The sequence below is a fragment of the Mus caroli genome, chromosome 13, assembly GCF_900094665.2.
Source record: "Mus caroli chromosome 13, CAROLI_EIJ_v1.1, whole genome shotgun sequence".
Taxonomy (NCBI): Eukaryota; Metazoa; Chordata; class Mammalia; order Rodentia; family Muridae; genus Mus; species Mus caroli.
The window spans coordinates 53,772,301-53,796,393 of record NC_034582.1 but is presented as its reverse complement, the minus strand read 5'-3'; the positions used below and the strand labels follow the sequence as shown (position 1 = coordinate 53,796,393).

General features: G+C 43.5%; 2 protein-coding genes across 12 annotated transcripts in view; one reads left to right on the top strand and one right to left on the bottom strand.

Annotated features, from left to right (window-relative positions):
- Positions 1 to 6,818: 6,818 nt before the first annotated feature.
- Rmi1 (RecQ mediated genome instability 1) lies at positions 6,819 to 15,281 on the bottom strand. 7 transcript variants are annotated; one of them, XM_021179971.2, is made up of 4 exons: positions 14,885 to 15,130; positions 13,314 to 13,401; positions 10,889 to 10,977; positions 7,892 to 10,074 (listed from the first exon to the last, which is right to left on the bottom strand). In XM_021179971.2, exon 4 carries the CDS (start codon positions 10,043 to 10,045, stop codon positions 8,195 to 8,197), a length of 1,851 nt encoding a protein of 616 aa, XP_021035630.1. In that variant the 5' UTR covers positions 10,046 to 10,074; positions 10,889 to 10,977; positions 13,314 to 13,401; positions 14,885 to 15,130; the 3' UTR covers positions 7,892 to 8,194. The 7 variants fall into 7 exon arrangements, with proteins under 7 accessions (XP_021035631.1, XP_021035630.1, XP_021035632.1 ...); XM_029468343.1 differs by having other exon boundaries at positions 7,898 to 10,074; positions 13,314 to 13,404; XM_029468344.1 differs by lacking the exon at positions 14,885 to 15,130 and adding an exon at positions 14,373 to 14,859 and having other exon boundaries at positions 7,898 to 10,074; positions 13,314 to 13,404.
- The window catches only part of Hnrnpk (heterogeneous nuclear ribonucleoprotein K), an 11,084-nt gene continuing 2,184 nt past the window's right edge, over positions 15,194 to 24,093 (top strand). For 2 of the 5 annotated variants that reach the window (XM_021179977.2, XM_021179974.2), the window contains exons 1-14: positions 15,194 to 15,281; positions 17,245 to 17,329; positions 17,664 to 17,761; positions 18,452 to 18,508; positions 19,881 to 19,924; positions 20,779 to 20,851; positions 21,419 to 21,490; positions 21,992 to 22,105; positions 22,378 to 22,506; positions 22,886 to 23,193; positions 23,303 to 23,357; positions 23,506 to 23,589; positions 23,787 to 23,802; positions 23,881 to 23,963. In XM_021179977.2, the coding sequence (XP_021035636.1) occupies positions 17,272 to 17,329; positions 17,664 to 17,761; positions 18,452 to 18,508; positions 19,881 to 19,924; positions 20,779 to 20,851; positions 21,419 to 21,490; positions 21,992 to 22,105; positions 22,378 to 22,506; positions 22,886 to 23,193; positions 23,303 to 23,357; positions 23,506 to 23,589; positions 23,787 to 23,802; positions 23,881 to 23,963 (1,191 nt within the window). In that variant the 5' untranslated portion in view covers positions 15,194 to 15,281; positions 17,245 to 17,271. Of the gene's footprint in view, positions 15,282 to 15,514; positions 15,611 to 17,244; positions 17,330 to 17,663; positions 17,762 to 18,451; positions 18,509 to 19,880; positions 19,925 to 20,778; positions 20,852 to 21,418; positions 21,491 to 21,991; positions 22,106 to 22,377; positions 22,507 to 22,885; positions 23,194 to 23,302; positions 23,358 to 23,505; positions 23,590 to 23,786; positions 23,803 to 23,880; positions 23,964 to 24,093 lie in introns of those variants that run through there. The other 3 variants (XM_021179979.2, XM_021179978.2, XM_021179976.2) reach the window with 2 other exon arrangements.

Below are 24,093 nucleotides of genomic sequence, written 5' to 3'. Positions count from 1 at the left end.
GGTCTACAAAGTGAGTTCCAGGACAGCCAGGGTTATACAGAGAAACCCTGTCTCGAAAAACCAAAACCAAACCAAACCAAACCAAAACCTAGAAATGCCAAGAACAAGATATTCACAGCAAGAAGCCATCTACCTTGATACAATGTGCAATCCTGGAAGACCTGAACATCCTATCTGCAAAATGAATTGAACAAAGGCATTGTGGTTGTTTGAGTATGCTTGGCCCAGGGAGTTGCACTATTAGGGGGTGTGATCTTGTTGAAGGAAGTGTTACTATGCGATGGACTTTGAGACCCTACCTGGAAGACAGTCTTCTCCTGTTTGCCTTCAGAACTCTCAGCTCCTCCTGCACCATGCCTGCCTGCATGCTACCATGCTTCCCACTATGGTGACAATGGACTGAATTTCTAAACCTTACAGGCATCCCTAACTAAATGTTATCCTTTATAAGAGTTGCCTTGGTCATGGTATCTCTCTTCACAGCAATGGAAACCCTAACTAAGACAGGTATAAATGTAGCAACTCTCCCTTAAATTGGAAAGTTCTAGGTTCTTTGGAGAGTCAGTTGTGTTTGATGGTGTTTTGTTGGAGCAAACATGTAAAGGAGTGTTTTCCTGAAGTGGACACAGGTGAAAGGCTAAGACAGACTCGTGAAGGAACATTTCATGAAGCAGACACAGGAGAGAGGATGTTCTGCTAAAGCAAGCATGTGAAAGGACTCATGATGAAGGATTCTTTGCTAAGAACACACTTGTATTGGTCTGCCTTACATTGTGTGGTTGAGCTGTTGGGACTCCCGGGCTGACTGGATGCACATGCTGAGGCAAGCCATGTGAAGGATACATGTTTGGAGGTTATAAACTGGACTCCACAGAGTGATGGAGCTTAGCTAGCTGGTACAGCTAGCTGTGCAATGCTTGTGAGTCTCGTATCTTCCCCGATCTTCACTTCCCTGAGAGAGGTACACTGGAGAACTTTTCCTGGTGTTCCTGCTGGTCCCTCCTGCTGACTCGAGCTGAGGCTGAGTCCTGGCTGTGTCTGCTAAGCAGTACCACTGCTGCTGATTCGTGTCTGCTAACCCCGTAAGTCTCTGGCGAGCCTTAGCTTACCCAGGACTCCACGAGTGAACGATGAAGAGCCGGGAATCGATGCAAAAAGCAAGAGGAATTTATTGTTCCAACATGTTGGGGTCACCCTGAACATGGAGAGAGAATGACCACGTGCAGCGCCCCCCCAACTCCCACCCCAGAGCCTTTATACAGTTCTCCAGGCAGCACCTATTAGGCACAATGTGATTGGCAGAACAGTGTGACTGTTAAACTGATTGGTCTATAGGAAATGAGTTGGGTGACCAATGGTCTCTATGTCTAAGAGCTCAGGTGGCTGGTCCCTCCTCCCTGTGGTCTGAGAAATGTCATTAGCCCTTCCCTTCTGGAGGGGAGGGGTGCCTATGTCCTTTATGACCTTTCACTTCCAGGAGGGGAGGAGTCAGGTGGAGTTTTCAAAAGTCCCTGAGCTGACTTCTGTCAGGCCACTCTACAGAACTGGCCTGCTGGTATATGAGCTGCCACTGCGGACCTGTGAAGGGAACTGCCAACTTCTGGACAACACAGATGAGAGTTGCTCCAGGGAACCTTTCTAAACAGGTTCAATTCCTCCCACACTCCCATCCAAAATTAAAGTTGCATTCCCTGGGCCTGAATAATGATCTTTAGTTGATAGAAATGCCTTTTCGTATCCAAAAATGAGTGCCGTCATCAATGCAAGCATTTGAGTTGTGGCTTCACCACAAGGAGTGCTGAGCTCAGGCTGTGCTCTGGATCCTCGCTGCCGGGGAAGACTTTTGGCTGCACAGTAATTAGAACATGACCTCAATCTCCCAGCAGCGACCAGTTTGCGAGGCTGTGCTGACTGTGGAGAAGCTGAAGTGACGTTCCCCTGGCCAGTGACTGACTGCTCAACCACCTCTAACCACAGAAGCAGCTGGTCCTTGGGAACAAGAACAGATGGTTTTTACCTTCAAGGTACTGGGAAAGAAGAAAAAAGGGAAGGGTAATGGGTGGCATGGATTCCAAATCACAGAACGATGGAAACAAGAGCTTACCCTGTGCCAGGCTCTGTGCCAAGAAAGCACTCCCCGAAGCAAGTCCACTGCTTGTCTGCATCTATTCAAACGGAATCATAAAGTTCCTCGAGAAAAGACTTGCTAACAGTGAAGTTGCCTTGGGTCTGCCGACTGATGTAGCTGGTTGTCTGGATGGGTGCTTTGGTTTGATGCTTCTCATTTTTTTTCTTTCCTTTCCAAGTGTATTCTAAGGAATGATCTAATAAAGGCCAGCTGCTTAATACAGCCAGCTGCAACATCCTCGTGCCCATGACGGTGCTATAATTCACAGGCAGGGCTGACAACAAGGTCATAGGCCAGTCCCATGGGAAGCAGATCAGCCTGCCAGGATGAAGCCAAAGGCCACATCTCTGAGTTTCCTACTGCCTACTGTGACAGGAAGGGATGCACACAGTCCTAAGATGAGAGCAACAGAAGCCTTAATGATGTAACATCATAGTGCTAATGTGTAGCTTCACGAAAAGGATGGAAAAACAGAGAGATGTCCACATACCATCCTGGTGCAGACCGAGCACGTTTTGCGCCTTGCAGATAACTCATTGTTTATAGATGGAAGGTTTGTGGCAGTCCTGAATCAAGCAAACGATTGGCACCATTCTTCTGAAAACAGTGCTCACCCTGTCTCCGGTATGTTTTGCTAACTCTCCCAACACAGAGATGTTCTTATTATTGTATGTATCAGGTGATCTCTGCCACCAGCGATCTTTGACATTGCTACTGTAGTTACTTTAGGGACATCACAAATCAGGCCTCCGAAAGATATCAAATGAGCGTTGTGTATCTCATCTACCCACTGACCAGCTATTTTCTGCTTCTCTCTCTCTGTGACTTTTCTTCTACTTGTAACACACTATTCAAATATGATCCATTAATAACCCCACCGTGGCCTCTAAAGGGTTCAAATGAAAGAAAGACTGGAACCTATCTTACTAAAAACCAAAGCCAGGTGCCAGGCATCACACCTGTAATCCCAACTATCTGCAAGTTGAAGCAGGAAGACTGTTGTAGGCTAGGCTTCAAGGAAAACAAACAAAAAACCCTCCACAAAACTAATTACAAATATATGAATGATTACAACTTAGTAAGCCAGCCCAAAGCTGGACCTTCTGAGCCAAATATTTAGCCAAGTGGTAAATCTGAAACAAAATTAAAGGTGCGACTGCAGTGAATACAGGAATGAAAATAAAACAGCCGGGCCTGGTGGCACATGCCTTTAATCTCGGCATTTGGGAGGCAGAGGCAGGTGAATTTCTGAGTTCGAGGCCAGCCTGATCTACAGAGTGAGTTCCAGGACAGCCAAGTCTACACAGAGAAACCCTCTCTCAAAAAAAAGAAAAAGAAAAAGAAAAAAAGAAAGAAAAGAAAACAAACCACCAGGTGGTCATGGCCCAGAATTATAGCTTTAGGGAAGTTGAGCTACTGGGAGTTCAAGGCCAGTCTGGGCTAGGTAGTGAGACCTCATCTTGAAAAAGAAAGAAAAAGAAACAGGGACGGTATAGAGAAAGTCCTAGTAGAGAAAGTCCTAGTGATCTGGATAGACAAACATTGGCGGAGTGTTCCTTTAAATGGATGTGAATACAGAGGAAAGCCCAACTCTTGACAATGAGCCTGCCTAAGACACAAGGAAGCTGCAGGCAAGTTTAAAGCACAAGGCTTAAAGGGTGTGAATTAGAGACAGTTATGAGCCACCAGATGTGGGTGCTGAAAACCCAACTCAGGTCTTCCACAAGAGCAGTAGGAACTTGTAATAACTGCTGAACCATCTTTCTAGCCACAGTAAGTAAGCTGTATAGTTGTTTGGTTTTTCCAGACAGGGTCTCTCTCTGTAGCCCTGGCTGTCCTGAAACTCACTCTGGTCTACATGACCAGGCTGACTTTGAACTCACAGAGATCCACCTGACTCTGCTTCCCAAGTGTTGGGATAAAAGGTGTGCATCACCACCACCTGAAAGCTATAGTTTTTAAAAATATGCTTTTGTTTTGAGATTAACATAATTACATCTTTTTCTCCTCCCTTTCCTCCTTCCAAATCCTCCCGTGATTCTCCCAACACCCTGATCTCTTTTGTTTTGTTTTGTTTTGTTTTGTTTTGGCTTGATTTGGTTTGGTTTTTCGAGACAGGGTTTCTCTGTGTAGCCCTGGCTGTCCTGGAACTCACTCTGTAGTCCAGGCTGGCCTCGAACTCAGAAATCCACCTGCCTCTGCCTCCCAAGTGCTGGGATTAAAGGCGTGTGCAACCACGCTCAGCTCTGATCTCTTTTGTATTCATGACTTCTTTTTCTTAGATTGTTGAGCAGGTTGTATTTGTGTACTTAGTGTATATATAGGAATGACACTAGAACTATAATAAAACACCCAAAAGCCAGATGGAGATTTGAGTAGGCAACAAAGTGTTCTGAGATTCCAAGTGAGAGGACGTTAGGTGTTGCTAAGTAGACATTGGAATTGCCAAGTAGGGCTAGAAAACTAGAAAGATTGCTTAGCAATTAAGAGCACTGTCTGCTCTTCCAGAGGTCCTGAGTTCAATTCCCAGCAACCACAGTGAGGCTCACAACCATCTATACTGGAATCTGATCTCCTCTTCGGGCATGCAGGTATACATGCAGATAGAGCACTCATATACCTAAAAAAAATTTTTTTAACTTTACCAAAAGCCAAACAATTCTTTTTTTTTTTTTTTGGCCCAGGTGGCGGTGGTACGTGCCTTTAATCCCAGCATTCAGGAGGCAGAGGCAAGAGTATCTCTGACTTTGAGGCCAGCTTGGTTTACATAGTGAGTTCCAGGACGACACAGAAAAACCCTGTCTCAATGCTCACCTCCAAAAGACAACAAAAAAACCCTAAAAAGGTTTACAATTTTGTGTGTGTAGAGGTCTCTTAGGGTTTTAGTGCTGGAAAGAGACACCATGACCATGGCAGCTCTTAAAAAGGAAATCACTTCATTGGGGCCTACATAGGTCAGAGCTTCAGTCCATTATTGTCATGGTGGAAAGCATGGCAGTGTCCAGGCAGGCAGACATGGTGCAAGAGGAGCTGAGAGTTCTACATCTTGATTCCAAGACAGTAAAAGGAGACTGTGTGCCACCTTGGGCATAGCTTGAGAATCCACCCCTACAGTGACATACTTCTTCCAACAAGGCCACACCTTCTAATAGTGCCACTCCCTGTGGGCTAAGCATTCAAACACACGTGTCTATGGGGAACCATACCTATTCAAAACACATTCTACTTCATGGCCTCCATAGGCTTGTAGCCATAACATAAAATGCATTTTGTCTGCCTTCAAAAGTCCCCATAGTCTATCACAGTCTCAACAATGTTTAAAAGTTGAAAGGCCAAGTCTCTTCTGAGATTCATGCAATCTCTTAACTCTAGTTCCCTGTAACATCAAAATCAAAAAGCAGATGACATGCTTCCAACATATGACGACACAGGATACACATTACATTCCAAAATCAGAGGAGAGAGCAGATTGAGGAAATGCTGCGTAGAATCAAGACGGAAAGCCAGCGGGACAAAACCCAGACTCTACATTGCCATGTCTCACGTCAGAACACTCTTTACATCTCCAACTCTTCTCTGCTTTGTTGACTTGGTTGACTGTAACACACTTTTTTCTCATGGGCTGCTTCTACTCCCTGTTAGCAGCTCTCCTCAGCAGGTATTTCATGGTTTTGGCATCTCCAACATCTCAGGGTCTCCAAGACAATGCAAGTTTCACCTTCACAGCCTCACAATGACCTCTCTGAACCTCCATGCAAGGATACCCTTGACACAAACTGGTCTTCACAACTTTCCTTAGTCTTGGAGGGAGATTTTATAACCCTTTTCTTCTCTCCTTGACTCGAAAACCAGAACCACATGACCAAAACTACCAAGTTCTACTGCTTGCTGGGGCTGAAACATGGCCCCCTCATTCAATTACATTTCCACTAGCTTTCTGTTTTCCTTCACTATCTAAACTTGGCTGCCCTGGAACTTGATCTGTAGACCAGGCTGAACTTGAACTCGAGATTCTCCTGCCTCTGCCTCTGGAGTGCTGGAATTAAAGGCTTGTACCACCGCACCTGAACCTAAACTGTTAACTCCTTTTTACAACTCGGAAGTCTAACAGGGTGGGGTCTTCCTCTGAGCCACTACTCCCCTTATTTCCATTTAATTTCCGACTTTTCTTTAATCTGTTCATTTCCTTGAACTCAGTAGTTATCCTCATTCCTCCCCGTGTCCCTTTTCACTACAGACCTTTATAAGCATGGCACTAATAACCACAGGACACAGTCCACACTAGGCAGTTTAAAAACTCTACAAAAGCAATTAATCCAAAACTCCATTTACCTTCAGGCAGATTGGCTTTTTTTTTTCTTTCTTTCTTTCTTTCTTTCTTTCTTTTCTTTCTTTTTTTGACGAGGGCAAAAGGCAGCTACATTCTTTACTAAAATAACACAAGAAAGATCTCTAGGCAATATACTAAAATTTTTCTCTTCTGAAGCCTCTGGAGCCAGGAGCCCACAGCTCAAATCGCCCTCAGCCCACTGTCTTCCATACTTTTATTAGGATTGCCCAATAAGCAGCACTTGAAACATGGTACTGCTTTCCAAAGTCCACGTCCTCCAAACAAAACATGGCCAGGCCCAGTACAGCAACACCCCAGTCCCTAGTACCAACTGTCTCAGGGTTTCCAGGACCACGGCAACTCTTCTAAGGACATTTAATTGGGGATGGCTTATAGGTTCAGAGGTTCATTCCATTCATCAATCTCTACACACACACACACACACACACACACACACACACTCACTTTTACAATCTTAAAAGTACATCTCCCAAACATAATCTAGTACAGCAAAAGGAACTAGTGTAGTCTCTTTAAAACAATAACACAAATAACTCATATGCAAAGCCAATTCAAAGGATCCTGGAAATGTATCAAGATACTATCTCAAAAGCCAGAGCCATTCCCACAGCTCAGCAGGTAAAGGGTGCAGCAAAGCCTGAGGATTTTACCCCATGAATCCACACAGCAGGAGAAAGCCAAGTGTCACAGGCTGCCCTCTGACCTATATACACAGTAAATGGAAGTTATCTAAATCACAGTACAATTTTTTTTAAATATTCAACTTATTAGAGGTAAAATTACCAATTTTCAATTTCTAACTTTCAGTAATATCTCACTGGGGAACATCAACTCTTTATTAAATTTTATTTCATTGTGTGTACCTTTATGTATGGGAGGGAGCACACACGTTTTGGCATGCAGGTGGAAATCAGAGGCCATCTTGTGGGAGTTTTCGCTTTCCAGCATGTGGTACCAGGAATAGCATCAGGTTGTCAGGCTCAGCAGCAAGCACCTTTACCCAACAAACTGCTGTCAGTCCATCACTATTCTTTATCAATTATAGGTTTATCCAATGACAAGTGGAAAACAAGTTTCTCAGCCAGAGTGGGTCAGCAAAATCCTTCAACAAGGACTGGGGATATCGCTCAGCTGGTAGAGCATTTGCCTAGCATGCACAGGTGAAAACGTACAACCCTAAATCTAGCAGTTGGGAGGTGAAGGCAAGAGACCAGAAACTCAAGGTCACTCTCAGCTATACAAGAGTTTGAGGACAGCCTGCGTATGAGATCCAGTTTCCAGGGAGGGAAAACAAAAAAATAAACAAGACAAACAAACATCCCAAGGATCTAGAGATGTAACTATGGTAGAAACTTGCTAGCATTACAAGACTCTGGGCCAGTATCACCAAAATAAAGACATTCTTTCACATATTTTGATTAAATATCTTTATTTTTAAATGTCATTTATTTAGTACGTGTGCGCGTCTGTCCCCTGCCACCTGCGTAGAGGACTACCAACAGATTCTGGAAGCAGGGTCTCGCTTTTTGCCTCAAGAGACCAGATGGCCAAACTCCGGTCACCACACTTGGCAGACAGTGTGTCTGTCAACCGCGGAGCTGCCCCAGCTTTAAACTCTGAAGCTTTTTCTTACAGAATTCCAAAACTGAGAATACACAAATTAGATTCCAAATATTTACCTGTTTTAAAGTGTGCTCCAAAAGCATTCTGGCAAATTATTTATTCAACCGTTTCTTTAGGTTCTCCACGTGTTCCATACCAACATCTTGCAATTCCAGTACCACCCCTTTACATGAAGAAGGATCGTATGAAATAGTCATCAGGCAACACAAATCGATCAGATCTCGCTGACATTTCTGTAACCCTTCTAGGAATGTTTTATATTTAAGAGGGTCCTTTCTTAATTGTTTCATTTCTGGTACTGAATACCCTATCATACTGGTAAGTATTTCATCTATAAAATCTACATCTAGATATGCAGTACCATCAGAAACTTTTGCAGTTACACCCCAAAAGCCACCAGAACTTGAGAGATTTCCAGTTAAAGTGACAATAAACGCTTTGACTGTCACAGTAGTAACTTCCTTTAGCTTTCTGGCTATTAGAACAGACAAATAGATAAAGGGTGGAGAATGTAAGTCCATGCCAATACATAGATAAGTATTATTCTCAAATGATCTTGAAGAACAAGCCTGGAAAGGGTGGCCATTTTCTTTAGAAATTTGTGAACTCTTTTCTGATAGGTCCAGCTTTCTGTTTAATATTTTATTACTTAAGCAATGTACATCTGAACTGCTGAGAGTCTGTTGTGCTGTATCATCTACTTCTGAAATCTTACTGTCATTTGTAAAATCATGAGCTGAGAATCTCTTATGATGCTTTCTAGTAGATGCACAATCAAAAAATTTGTCTTCATGAATCATTTGTTCAGATGTTTTTTCATCAAAATTGCTGTTTCCTTGTTTATGAAACAAAGCTGTGTGGTTCAGACTACTAGGTTTATGTGAAAAGACCTCCATACATTTACCCGTGTTTCCCTTCAAAGTTAGTGGCTGCGATGCTTTTGTTTCCATCTGTTCTTTCTGGACAGTCTCTTCCAAAAGCAAGGCCTCTTCCAGTGAAAAGTCATCAAATTCTCCATCAGTGAAATGCGTGGGCTGGTTTGGTGGTTTCTCCTTTGGCCTTGAAGGCATGTTACGTCCTGGCTCAAAACCAGCCGGAGTTGTGGGAGCAGTATCTGAGGAGGTGCCTGGGCTGAAACAGCTTCTTCCCACAGCCACCTCATTATTTGCTGCAGACTCTTCACTTTCATCAAGACTTGCCAAGAGTTCCTCATCTGAGGGCCCCAAAACAGCATCTAAACCCCCGGAAACTTTGGGCACGTTGTGACTGGAATTATTTGGAAGGACTGGAACTGTAGGATCAAGTTCCCCAATTAATCTTGCAAGCACTTTCTCTTGGGCATTTTCTTCTGAAAGACCATCTACCTCACCCCCTAGCACCTTCACATTTTCTGGTTTCAGTAAGAGAACACCAAGACGGAACAAAATGCATCCATGAACTAAAATTTTTGTACCTGGAGGAAGACCACTATGGAGAGCTGGGATAGACTGATACTCCATTCCCTGGATGTGTGTGACACCATCAGTGAGCTGTAGCATCAGCATCCGCGAAGGCCTCACTTCCCATGGTGTGGGAGCACTCTGCGTTTCAGCTGAGACGAGATCATTGGTTGTATTCTTTCCTCTCAGCTTCTGTATCTGTGAATACGCAGGCTGACTCACATCAACCAAAGAATTGATCTGTAGAGCATAAAACCCATTCAGTTCTCCCTTTGGCATTTCTAAAATGTCATCAGGTAAGAGAGGATGTTCCAAGTCTCTCAGGTCAGTAAGAAGCCATTGCTCCAACACTTGCTTATTTATTTGTGCCTGACTCAAAGTAGCATTATTATTTTCTTCTTGGATCCAGTTAACACAAGCTTCCAGCCACATTGGAGGCACCTTAACATGCCATGTTGCCAAAAGCCAGGTTTCAACTCTTAATACAGCACTAGCTACACTCATTTCTTTTAAGTAAGAGCATCCACATCTACCTGTAAACAAAAAGAAAAGAGACTCAATATATTTAGTTACACTCATTTCTTTTAAATAAGAGCATATGTGTTCCCTTGAAAACAACAAAAAAAGTGGGCACATTCTCTGAAAACAAAACGGAGGCCGATACTCAAAGCTACACTCATTTCTTTTAAATAAGTGTATATGTCCATCAAAACAAAAAGGTGACTCAATACACTAAACCCAGCGCCTGTAATTCTCAATACAAACAGGCTGAGTCACTACACCCTTTACACTTCTCTTTCCAGCATTAGAAAAATCCTTGACTCTCTACCTGGAAGCTACTCAAACCTTAGCTGAGACAGTATAATAAGAAAGACAAATGATTAAGTTAAGGTGCAAACTTCATGACCTAATGTCAATTCTTTAACTTCTCTAACTCAGTATTTTCATCAGCACCACCATCTACTTTACAGGGCTGCAGAAAAATTGATATGCATGATAAAGTGTAATGCCAGACCTCTGAAAGACACTGGGCTATTACTATATCTTATTATTTTAATAAAATGATACTCATATTCTGTGATTTAAATTTTACTTAATGTTCACTAGTTTCTTCTGACATCTATAATTAACTTTTTATATTTTAACCCTATTAGAATTTATATGACTATAGTCGGCCATCTTACTCTGGGATGAGAGAAGTCTTACTTGTTTACCTAAATATTCTCAACTGTGCTGTCAGGTATACTTAAATCTGATTCTCTCAGTATAACAAAGCAATAGCAAAATACTAAAGACAAATCAATTTAAATAGATATCTATGCTTAACATGTCCATAAGAAAACTTACCACTTAGCAGGCCAGCCTGTGATCTAGTGAAGGATTTCAAGCTGGATGGTCAGTACAGTACTCAAAGCCTCCTCTGCAGAGAAATGACCCTGAAACATAAGATAAGGGGCAGTGAAGATTCTAGAATGGCGCCACAGAAAGTCACTAGCTTATTCCCATGAGTGCAAAAGTAGGATGGTGTGGTTCTGGGGACAGTTAAGTAAAATAAAAACAATACCGGCTAAAAATGGAAATGTAGCTGGGCGGTGGTGGCATACACCTAGCACTGGGGAGGCAGAGGCAGCCTGTTTCCAGGGTAACAGTTAAACTAGAAGATAACTAAGGTAATTAACACAGTGTGTGACCAAGCAGTTCAGAGGAAACTCAGGTACCGGAGGACTTTTTTTTTGAAGCAGTGATATATACCATGGTACAACTTGCAGGACTTGGTTCTCTTTCCACCAGGTGGGTTCTAGGGATCAAAACTATGGTGTCAGACTTAGTGCCTTTAGCTGCTGAGGAAGGCAGCGTAGGAGATAGGGCAGCCTGGGACCGTTAGGCATAATACCCTCTCCCTTGTAAAAGTGTCTTACCACAGTCATGGCAGACAGCAAAGGGTCAGCTAGGACACACAATTTCCCATTTGCTGATAGACAAACAACAGTCCCCTCAGTACAAGAAAAACAACTTGGAAAAAGAGGTCTTTTAAATTGAACATTAAGTTTATATCCTGTAACACACATCTTTTACTTTCCAGAACCAATATTAAAAGATCAGAAATAAAGACAAAAACAAGGTGTATTTGCAGCCTTGGGCTCAATCTCCATGATTTAGGAGGAAAGAGGAGAAGGATGAGAGAAGAACAACAAGAGAAAAGACATTGGAATGCTTATCTGACAAAGCTTATCAATATTTATATATTTGAGGGGGTTTGAATGTTATCAAGCAAAAACATACATTATGTCTATGAAATAAAAGGCTGTGTAGTCTTCAGAGATTTTTAAACATGTTTAAGTGTTTGGGGTGGTATATATGTGGGGAGGTGGCGGCATGTGCACAAGTGCAGATGTTCAAGGAGGTGGGGGTCAGGTCCCCTGCAGTTGGCTGTTACACACTGCTGGGAGTTACTCCAGTCCTCTGGAAGAGCAGTGAAGTTCTTAGACCAGGACCCATCCCTCTAGACCTTCAAGTTTTGTTTTGTTTTGTTGAGACAGGGCCTCTCCTATTATGCGACTTTGGACCTCTCTATGCAGACCAGACTGGTCTCCACTGAGATCTATTCGAACCTGCCTCCCAAGTTCTGGGATTAAAGGAATATACCATCACACCCAGCTTTAACATTTTTTAGGGACTATTTAATGACGTGAAAAATATATTCGTATTTCCTTAGCATAATAGCAACATATAAAGTTATAAAACTTAATCCTCACCACTTTTGTAATAAGAAAAAATACTTTTATTAACCTTTATACCTGATATTTGGCTAATATTACATATTTACATTCTAAAAACTACTAAGACTTAAACAGAACCAAGCCAAGTAGGAAAATTCTGCTAATTACCACTAAGGTTTAGGCATACTTGGCTCAATGATTAATTTTCAATCAGATTCAGATTTTTTTTAATAGAACACCATTCTTAGATACTGTATGTGGCATTCAATCAATAGCTGAGATCTTAAATCAGTAACAAAGATTTATATCCATTTTATGTTTCTATTATTTTCCTTTAAAAAATAAGTTGGGCTAAGAAAGATGGCTTAGCAGGTAAAGGTACCTGTCACTAAATGGAACGATGAGTCTACTTCTATGGTCCAATAGGGTAGAAGAGAACTCTGCACAGGGCTGTCCCCTGGCTCCCACTTGCATGTACAGCATGTGTACACTTAGTCACACCACAAAATGTTTAAATAAATAGCACTTACTTCTAATACCATTTTAACTTGTTAAAGACACTAAGATGATTTTAGAGTTCTGGGAAGGTAATAAACCTTACCTTTTATAGGGATAAAACCGTTATATTACTGTTGACATAAGAAGTAGCCACAAAGCTTGGCTGGTGGCACACGCCTTTATTCCCAGCACTCAGAAGGCAGAGGCAAGCGAATCTCAGGGTTTGAGGACAGCCTGGGTCTACAGAAGAAGTTCCAGCCAGGGGGACACTGAGAAACCCTTATCTTGAGGAAAAAATAAATAAAAATAAAAGTAGAGAGAAAATCCCATTTAGGAGTCTCTAACCCAACTCTGTTCTGTCATCTTGAATATGGTTTCTATCCTCAATACTTTTTAAAACTTTTTTTCATTATATACACATGTGTGGAAGTTAGAGGTCAAGAGAATAAGGTGTGGTCTTCCCCCATCTTGGAGATGAAATTTACATCATCAGGCTTGGCCTTGGTGGCCAATACCTTCACCCACTACTCCATCTCACCTGTCTGCCCTCTTACCTTAGTTTTGTGTTTGTTTCTTGAGACAGTTTTGACTATGTAGCTCTGGCTGACCTGGAACTCACAGATTCACATCTCTGCTTCTCAGCTGCTATGATCAAAGGCATGAACCATCAGTTTATTCTACTTTTCAAAAAACTCCCTCATACATAAAACAAAACCCACAATGTATTCAAGGCACTGTAATAAGCATTGAATTATCAGCACAAGTGGCAAACAGGACAGAACTCGGGGTATGGTGCCTACAGTATTTCAATTATCCCAGCTTGCTACTGAACTGTTGAAATTATATTAAATCTCACAGCTAAGTCATACTGAACCCAAATTGATACTAAAGCACTAGGTTAAAAGGTTACCCAGGAGCCACTAAAGGAAACAAAGTGGCATGGGATTTGTTGTGACACCCAAATCCAGGGCCTCCACACTAAGTGTGCTACACCACTGAGCTACATATCCAGTCTGAGGTTTTAATAAGGAATTGAAAACCTCCAACTCTAAATAGAAAATGAAGGACGGACCAAAGACAGACTTTGATTACTCAAAGAGAAAACCTAAAAAAGTGAGAGAGAAGAAAACAAACGGGTATAACTGGGGGGTGGGGGTGGGGGAGAACAATCCTGCCATGGAATCTAGAGGAAGCAACTTCTCACTAGAGTCTAGTCAAGGCAATTTCTGTAGTTCCCTTTAGATTCCCACTTCTCATTTACAAAAAAGCTGTTAGCGGGGTGGTGGAGGTGGCTATGCAGGCAATAATCTCAGCACTCGAGAGGCAGAGACAGGGGGATCTCTGAGTTCCAGGCCAGCCAAGGTTACACGGAGAAACCTTGCCTCGGAAAAAAAAAAAAAATGTTGTACTAGAAATACTGACTTGCGGGGCAGTGGTGACACACGCTTTTAATGCCAGTGTTTGAGAGGCAGAGGCGGGAGATCTACATGATCCCACGACAGCCAGGGCTACACTAGGCTGTCTCAGAACGAGACCCCCCTCACCGGATCCTCAAGCCCCAGTCTCTTCTGTCAGTTAGGTAAAGGATGGCTCGACCGCTCTGAGCGATTTACCGGGTGCTGGCCGGTGTGCACATTTTGGGATTATTCGAGGGAAAGGTAGGACAGGGTGCGCTCGCACGCACGCCTCGCTAACTGGAGGTCACCCCCACAGGAGGACATCCGGACATCGGCCAGAGTCTGGGGACCGTGGAGCTCTGCTGTGAGGATGAGGAGGGAGGGGAGCACCCGCAGTGACCCTCCCTTCCCCTGGTGGGCCAGTGGGCCTGCGAGCTTTCTCGGGGAGGGTCCCAGGGAGCGCAGCTGCCCGGACGCGCGGGCATTCCCTACTCGGCGTTCCCGGGGAGTCTGCACCGCAGCGGCCCAACACGGAAGTAAGCCCCGGGCTCCCTGGGAGCGGGCGCCGGTTCCAGCCCTCCCCCGCCCTCCCCGCCGAGCGAGCCGTTAGCACAGCGGGTTTCCCCGGCGCCGCGGAGGGGGCGCAGAGCCCGCAGCGCCTGGGAGGGAGGGGGCGAGCGAGACGCGACGACAGGCAGCTGCGGAACCCGGGCCGAGCACCGACCGACCTGGCCTTCCCGCCTCGCCTCGCACGGCAGCGTGATCCCAGGGCCGCGCGCGCCGCCCGCCGCTCTCCCTCTCCCGTTGCCAGCAGGGTTCTCTTTTCCCTCTTTCACTTCTTCCCGCCCAATCGGGCGCTCACGGGGTGTCCGTCCCTCCTCCAATCGCGCCAAACTCCCTCGGGACTCGAAAATCCCCCCGCGGCCGCCCCCTCCCGGCACACGTGAGCAGCGCCGCCGAAGTCTCGCGAGAGGTCTGTCACTACTCCCCTCCCCCTCACTACAGAGTGCGCGAACGAGAAAGGAGGAGGGCGCTACAGGCGACAGCGCTGCAGACGCCATTATCCTCTGCTTCTCCGCTGCACGGACGTCGCCGTCGTGCTCGTCTCCCACTCGATTGCGGCCTGTAGGTATCGGGGTGGGCTAGGGCTTCGGGGTAGCGAGTCCCCGGAGCGGGTTGGCGCCCCGGGATGGCGGCTTGGGCTATCCCCATGCCCGGGTTTTCTCAGGCCCGCGGCCTTCCAGCCCAAAGGGAGTCGCCGGCGGAAGGCGGGGTTCTCGGCGCCGTAATTGACGCGGCCTCGGGCCAATCGCTTCGCGCTCGCACCACCGCCGAAGCCTGGGCAGCCAATGGGGCGCGACGCTGAGGTGGGAGGGGGTTTGTCCTCGTTCTCTGTCTAGCAGTGACCGACCGTCGGAGGCGGCGCGGCCGGGAGGCAACGGCGGACTCGCGCGGTGAGCGGGGCCGGGCGAGTCGCGCTGGCGGGAGCGGGGTCGGACGCCGTACTCGGCTGTCCGGAGTGGCGTTCGGGATGGCCGTGGCCCGCCGGGGAACGTTGCCCGGGCTCCCCTCCCCCCACCGCCGCCATTTCCCCGAGCGTGCCCCTGCGGTTGGCGTGCCGGCGTTAGGTGGCTTGAGGGACCCGGGAAGGAGAGGCCTGTGGGTTTGCGACGCGGGCGCCCCGTGTGGAGGGAGCGCCGGGCGGTCCGGTGGGCTCGCGGGTGTGGTGTGTGTGCGCCCCTGCCGCCCTCTTTGTCCCTCCACGGCGTGGGCCTCCCTCCTCACCCCACCCCCGGGGTGGGGGGTGCTGCGCGGCGGGGCCGATGGGGCGGCCGCGGCGGCTTTGTCTCGGGCGGTGGGGGAGGTGCGGGGGACGGGCGCTCGCGAGCCCGCGTGCTGGGTGGGGGAGGGGGGTCTCGCGCGACTCCGCCTAGTCGCACGTAGTCGCCATTACGCGGGCCGCCATTTCCTGTCGGATCCGGGTGAGGAGAGGCTCGCCGCTCGGCGACGGTCGCTGGCCGCTGCTTGCCGGCCCGGCCCGTGGGCGGGAGGCGAGCGCGCGCGGTCGGTCTCGCTCGGCGGACCTGTTAGCACCCGCGCGCTGTGGGGACGGCGGCCGCGGGACGAGAGGGCTGGCTGGGCCTGTTTGTGTACGTAGACCGGGCTGATTTGCCTGAACTCGTTTACCCCCGCGGCCGGGGGTTTAGCGGAGTGGCCGGCGGGTCTCGGCATTTCAAGTGGTCTCCAGAGGGATCGGCGTTTGCTGTCGGCGTTTTGGAATAGGAGAAGGCATGAGGGCGATGCCTTAAGATCCTGTGCTGGTGCTTGCTTTGGTCGGACCAGGAGTTGACTGGACCAGTTGTGACGCTTTGGTTGCAGTCTTGGAGAGTTGGGATAGAGGCGAAATTGTTGGGAGATAGCCTTTTTAACGTTGCCTAAAATAATGGTGTTGATGATTAAAGATTCCGTGGCTTTGCTGAATAATTGTGGTCGTTTCCATCTGGTCCCTTAATCAGAATTTTAGATTTCTCTGTCTGAAAGTTTAACGTACCTTGTATTTGCCGCTAAGTTTTTAAAGTTGGCAGATTTCATTGATTAGTATTGTCAGTCACGACCAAAGGCGGGGGGGGGGGATTACTACTAGCCCTACTATAACACTAGTTTTGTGATAAGACGTGGTCTTTTCAAGAATTAGTCTCGTGAACAAAATTATATGTCGGCTAGCTTTTCTGTTGTAATGAAATGAAGCAAGTTGCTGAGGACGGAATTACTGGTCCCCCACCCCCCTTGGGGGAAAAAGGCTCTGGAGGTGGAGGTGGTCAGGGTGTGTTTCATTTGAGACAATCTAGTCTAAAAGAAGTCCATTATACCTGTCTCTCCTCAATTATAGTTTTTTAAAAACAGTTCACTTTTAGGAATATTTTAGTTTCCTCAAATCAGACCTTTTTTATAGACTACTGTAGCAGTAGGATGTCACTTGTGTGCGCTGGAAGCAGAATCTTTTTTTTTTTTTTTTTTTGAAGATTTTAAGCAAAAGAGTGTTTGCTTTCTGATAAGCCAATGTACTAGCTAGCTTCTTTTTCAACAGATTGGTGGATCCATTTAATTCAAGAAAATGGAGACCGAACAGCCAGAAGAAACCTTCCCCAACACCGAAACCAATGGTGAATTTGGTGAGAAGATACTTTAATTATAACCAATTATGTATTTTCTGTTCTGTTACTTTACCATAAATTTTTTTTTGATATGTTCCGTTTACTTCTTACATAGTTTCATTTTTTTCTAGTCTTGAGTTTGTCTGTTACTTCTTGGTTTTTATGAAAAGAAGTAACCTTGCACAGGTTAAAAAGCAGTACAGTTTTTCCACCCACCATTTTAATCCTTTGAAATACTTATTAAAATAAGGTCTTTGATATTAGGGAGACAAAGGCAGGGACTTACAAGGTGGCTTCAATTACCCTTTCTTGGGGGATGTTTCTAATTGAAAATTTAAACTTTAATTTCTAGGTAAACGCCCTGCAGAAGATATGGAAGAGGAGCAAGCCTTTAAAAGATCTAGAAATACTGATGAGATGGTTGAATTGCGCATTTTGCTTCAGAGCAAGGTATAAGCTCTTTAAATTTTGGAGGTTGGTTAGTAGTTAAATAGAAATTGATGGTTTTTCACTTTGAGCTCTGCTTTGGCTCTGGAAACCTTTCAGAATTTTATTACACATTGAATAAAAGTTTTCTAAAGGGTTCATTTGTTTTGAGACCCCTCACAGGTGAGGCTGGCCTTGAGCTCTTGATCCTCTGCCTTTGATTACTGGGATTCCGGGTGTGCACTATCACATTTAGTTGATGTTCTTAATGATAAGCAGATTTCAGAACTGCAGGTAGTGCTGAAATTTTGATGGTGAAAGCACTATTACCAGGGTCCACCACAGATCAGCTAGAGAGATGAGTGGAGTAACTGTAGACACAGGTTTTAGGTGTTGGTTGCATCTTATTTCCCCAGGAAACTAGTTTACTTAAGTCTACCCCATCACTTATTTCAAGTCAAATATAAAAGTAGTTGCTGTTTAGATTCTGTTTGTTTTTTTTTTTTTTTTTACAAGAGGGCACTTGTAATCTGCGCTTTTTAGGAATTTTATAATCATGCCTGGTGTTCTGAATACTCCAAAGACCATAAAACTATTCATCTTGATTTTTTTTCTTTCTCAAGATTTTCAGTGCTGTGCAAACATAAAAAAGTTAAAAATATAGCTTAAAAATACTAATTTTCTAAATGCAAAATAATTTTTTGTCTATTCCAGAATGCTGGGGCAGTGATTGGAAAAGGAGGCAAGAATATTAAGGCTCTCCGTACAGACGTAAGTATTAAACTACTGAACAAGCAAGCGCATTCATTGTATGTTTCTAGAATTTTAAAGGTTCACATCTTAGAAATCACTGACTAGCTACAAACCATTTGTAATAATTAATGGTTATATAAATGACTTCTGCTTTTTTTTTAAAACCCTGATGAAGGTGGAACATAATTAAATCTTTCATATTTTAATAAGACCCTTCAAAATTAATTCATTTCAAATAAGATAAAACATCTTAATTAGGAATAGAGACAAAGTGTAAAAACCCTTAATTGTACCATTCCTCTTGTATGTGTAAGAGGGATATATAGTCATTTCTGAAAGCCATTGAATATGGCTGATAAAAACTTTATTTCCTTATTTTTTTTTTAAAATCATCTGTTCCACAGTTTGCAACATGGAGCTCATGCTGACTGATTTCTAAATATGGGTAATGAATAGATTAATCTTGGCAATCAGAACTGTTTGCCTAGGATTTGAGTCTTCATAATTTATAGTGGGTTGACTCTTGTGATTAGACACATTAAATGTTGGCAGCACCAGAAGTGTGTGTGTATTTCTAGAACTGATTACACCAAAATTTATTTTTTTTCCTCATACTATACACATTTCTTAATGTTTATCTTGGTAAAATTGAGGCAAATAACTTTGAGTACCTAACAGTATTTCATTTCTCTTGGTAACAGATCTTTGTGTTTCTCTTGATAAACTTTAGATTTTGTTGTAATTTTTATAAATCTGCTTATAAGATACAGGAATGTGTTTTATACCTTATGAAACCAAATCAGTCTTAATATTTGGGGGTTTGGTGTGGGAATTTTTGTTTTGTCTTTGAACCTCTTTCCTCTTAATCCAGATGTTCTGTATAATTATCTGGGTTATTTCCCCATTTTCCTCAATTTCAGTAAACTTTTGAGTCATGACAGGTTTTGTGTCTACCCTCACGAGCCAGCCTGCTACTGAAACATTAAAAAAACAAAACAAAACCTAGAACCATCATTTAAGGTCCTTAAATGTTAAGAAGCCACAGTCAGGTATAGAGAAGTCCATTATTGTGTTAGTCTTCAGAACAACTTAAGCTTGTTTCATTGAGAGTATGAGTATAGTTTGTATTAAATTAAAATTTATTGCTTTTCCCCCTTTTCCCTCTCCTTGTTTTTTTGGCCATATATCTCCGTTGCCCATGTACTGGATCGACTTACCCCTGCGTTGCCCACCATGACGTTGGCCCATCCGCCCCTGAACGCCCATGTGAAAACCCTGGTTGGCTATGCCCAAAAATGTGCTCGTTGCCAAACGGGTACAATACTTGACAACTTCTGATTGAATGCCCATGCCCAATGCCAACATCCACGAACGCCAATGACCAATGCAGTACAATGCCAGTGTTTCAGTCCCAGACAGCAGTGGCCCCGAGCGGTATGTCCCAACAGTTTATGCCTCACTGCCTGATTAGAAAGAGAGAAATGTATTTTATTACCTGCCTTTTATATAATTAAATAGTATCCCCTTAGACGGTGTATTGTTTTTCAAGTTTCTGTCTTATTTTCCCCATTAAGTCCTTTTGTCACTGAACTTTTACCGTGAGTTGCCCACCCAAACGATCCACTAATTTTATTTCGATGGAAGGAGCACAGCTTCAAGTGTTGCATATTTGCTGCATTGTAAATCAAACTGTTACCCAAATAGTCTCTCGCTCTGTCTTTGTGGCCCACCTTGCTTCCCAACATTGTCTGTTCATAATTTTTTCTGATGAAATGCTAACTGGTTCACTTTCCTTCACTTCTCATTTGTACTGTCTTTGTTTTGTCTTGCATTTGTATTTGTTTTCTTGCAGAGCCCATTAAGTAGTCTAATTTCTAACTGGTATTCATAACCTTACTCCAGATACAGTGTTCACCACTTGCATATTCCCCCAAATTACCCAAGAGAAGGTGTGCCAGTATTACCATAACAGCGAGGGTGTCCTTAACTTGGTGGCGGGGAACATGAGAATTCAACTCTGCTTCAATTCTGGTCGATTATTGCCACTTAATCTGAGCCCTTCCAGCAGCCCATTCTCTCTGTCTCTCTCAAAGTCTCCTAATAATGTTATGTCTGTATTGGGCAAAAAATAAAATGCATGTGTAAAATTCATAAATAGGCTACCTTAAATGGGGACTATTAAGTAATTATGATGTTACTTCTCTAAAAGGTTATATGATTACTGATGACAAAACTCATTTTTCTTTTCCACTTTTTTTTTGTATTCTGTGGTATTTGATATTTGGCAGCATACTGAGTATCAGTGCTGATATTGAGACGATTGGAGAAATTCTGAAGAAAATCATCCCTACCTTGGAAGAGGTAGGTTTCTTTTTAAAGTTTTTGGAAAGATGAGGGACGGTGTTTAAAGTTTTATTGGGGGGAGATGGGGGAGGGGAGAAAAAATAATGTATATGTGGCAGCATAATGTATATTTATCTTTAAAATTTAGGCTGGCCATTCCTGAAGTAGTAGATAGGAACTATTTGATCCTATATAAGAGAGTTTTCTTATGTTTGAGGAAGAGAGGGAAATTTAGATCTAATTAGGGAAGGTTAAGGTCTTACTTTTTTAATAGGAAGTTTATAGTTCAGTTCCAGGTTACTTCCATCTTAAGGCAGTTGCAGCTACAGGAGCTTGTCATAGTGTTTGTATAGACAGGAGGAAGCACTGGGCCTATGAGTTCTGCTGTTAGGCTTATTTTCTTTATTAACATTAAGAGTCCATAATCATTTACTGGGTATATGGAGAAAGGATGTTATTACTGTTATTAGCTGTTTTGTATTAACATAGATTTTAAAATATGTTGTAGTAGCTTTACCAATATATGCGACAATAGCCTGATCACGCTAGACACTTAACCTATTATTCTTATTTTTCTACTTTCAGGGCCTGCAGTTGCCATCACCCACTGCAACCAGCCAGCTCCCGCTCGAATCTGATGCTGTGGAATGCTTAAATGTATGTCATAGTGCCATTGAACCCCACTGAAGTATGGAGCCTGGCCCATAGGATCGATTTTCTTTTTAACATAGTGTGCTTTTCCCATCTCAATAGAAAAAGGCTTAAAAATATGATATATGGATGGTCTTACAACTCACTGTTGACCCTGCTCCATGCTGCAGTGGGAATTAACTACATTTGCAAAGTGCTTTGCAGTCATTTTTATTATAGTGTTATTTGAATGTTAATAATTTTGTGGTAACAGCGACATGCTAAATGGCTGCAGTGTGGGTATGGTGTTGCAGGACCTGAAAATAAAATAGTTTTTTAAGGTGGTGCAGATTGTCCTTTTTGGGCCTGGCTATTGAGGATAATAAGCACATAACTGGTAAAGTTATTGAGATAATAAATTCAGGTTGCTTACTGCAACAGTGCATTATGTTGTGCTTAAGCATAAGCTGATACAGTGCTGGGAAAATACTTGCAAGAGAGTAAAATTGTGTATTTCCCCCTCTACAGTACCAACATTATAAAGGAAGTGACTTTGATTGCGAGTTGAGACTGTTGATTCATCAGAGTCTGGCAGGAGGAATAATTGGTGTTAAAGGTGCTAAAATCAAAGAACTTCGAGAAGTAAGAAATTATTTTGTTCTGTTTGATTCAGTAGTTTCTCATACAGAGTTGGTTTTGTGGGTTACTTCCTCAGATCCCTCATCACTATTTAGTTGGGTCTTAAAGTAACAAATCTTAAGTTTTGTTAAATTCTCACCATTTCTAGGTCCTGTGTAGTTGACCACATTCTATATTGAGAGTAATTGGGTTCAAATGTCTGAACTTAGGAAGCCTTGATTTTATTTGATGTGCTAACAACTTCTAATGGGTTTTCTCTTTTGTAAATGTTATAGAACACTCAGACAACAATCAAGCTTTTCCAGGAGTGCTGCCCTCACTCTACTGACAGAGTTGTTCTTATTGGAGGAAAACCTGATAGGGTTGTAGAATGCATCAAGATCATCCTAGACCTTATATCTGAGGTATCTTTGGGATATTTTTATTTCATTCAATTTCATCTAACTACCAGAAATAAGACAGTATTCACAGCATTAATTTTGACATCTCCCTGCAAGTTTTATATTGCCTCCTTTAATATAGTGCCTTTGGTCCTTACTCAAAGATCCCTGTAGTGCCATGTTACCCACTTCTTACAGAGATATCTGGGGTAATGATCCTTCTGTCTCTGACCCACATCCACCTCCCCGCTCCCTGGTCAGTATGTTAGAAATCCTTTCCATCATTGCTTCATTCTGTCCCTGCCTCTGTTACCTTTTGAGATAATAATGGTTGAGGTGGGTTTATTGATAGGACCAGAGCTATTTTTCTTCAGGCTTTAAGGTGCTGTGTTTCTGTTTTTAGTCTCCCATCAAAGGACGTGCACAACCTTATGATCCCAACTTTTATGATGAGACCTATGATTATGGTGGTTTTACAATGATGTTTGATGACCGCCGAGGACGACCTGTGGGATTCCCCATGAGGGGAAGAGGTGGTTTTGACAGAATGCCTCCTGGTCGGGGTGGGCGTCCCATGCCTCCTTCTAGAAGAGATTATGATGATATGAGCCCTCGTCGAGGACCTCCTCCACCTCCTCCTGGTCGAGGTGGCCGGGGTGGCAGCAGAGCCCGGAATCTTCCTCTTCCTCCTCCACCACCACCCAGAGGGGGGTAAGTTTTTATCCAAACATTAACATTAATAAAAGAGGCTGCACTTAGCAGTGTGGGGGGGGCGGTGATTTTAATGTGACCATGTAAACATTGCAACATGTGCTTGCAGAGATCTAATGGCTTATGACAGAAGAGGAAGGCCTGGAGACCGCTATGATGGCATGGTAAGAATTTTGATTTATAAGGGCGGCATGTGTGTTTTTAGAGACCTTATAACCAAACATTTGTGTGAGACTGTAGTACTAAGAGCTTTTTTTAAATTGAAATTATTTTCACAGCCCTCTAAGTTTGGTATTTATGTATGTAATACAGGTTGGGTTCAGTGCTGATGAAACTTGGGACTCTGCAATTGACACATGGAGCCCATCAGAATGGCAAATGGCTTATGAACCACAGGTTGAGTATCATTAATGTTAATAATGTACATATTGGTAATTTACCTTGACTGTCCGTAATAATTGGTCTCCCCTCCCTACCCCTGTAATTTCTTGATTCATTTATTTCCTGGATAAACTGGGTATGGGAGGACTTTTTTTCTAAGCTTTGTGAGATTTTAGAAATATTAAGTAATTTTTTTTTTCTTTTCTTTTTAGGGTGGTTCTGGATATGGTAAGTTTCTTCTTTTTGAAATCAAACATTATTTCAATCTTATTTTTATGTGAACTTGCTGCTCATTATTTAAATCAGACTATTCTTATGCAGGGGGTCGTGGCTCATATGGTGATCTTGGCGGACCTATTATCACTACACAAGTAACTATTCCCAAAGATGTAAGTATTTTTAATTTAGAGTATGTTTAATTCGGGGAATTTACTTATTTGTAGTGGTTGCTGCTTCTTGAACAAAGACTTCCAGTTTAGGATTGAGATAATGTTTAAGAATTTAACGGGGGGGGGGGGG

What these genes read in the sequence shown, in the direction of transcription:
- Rmi1 (XM_021179973.2), bottom strand. Translation starts at nt 10,045, where the DNA reads ATGAGTGTAGCTAGTGCTGTATTAAGAGTTGAAACCTGGCTTTTGGCA.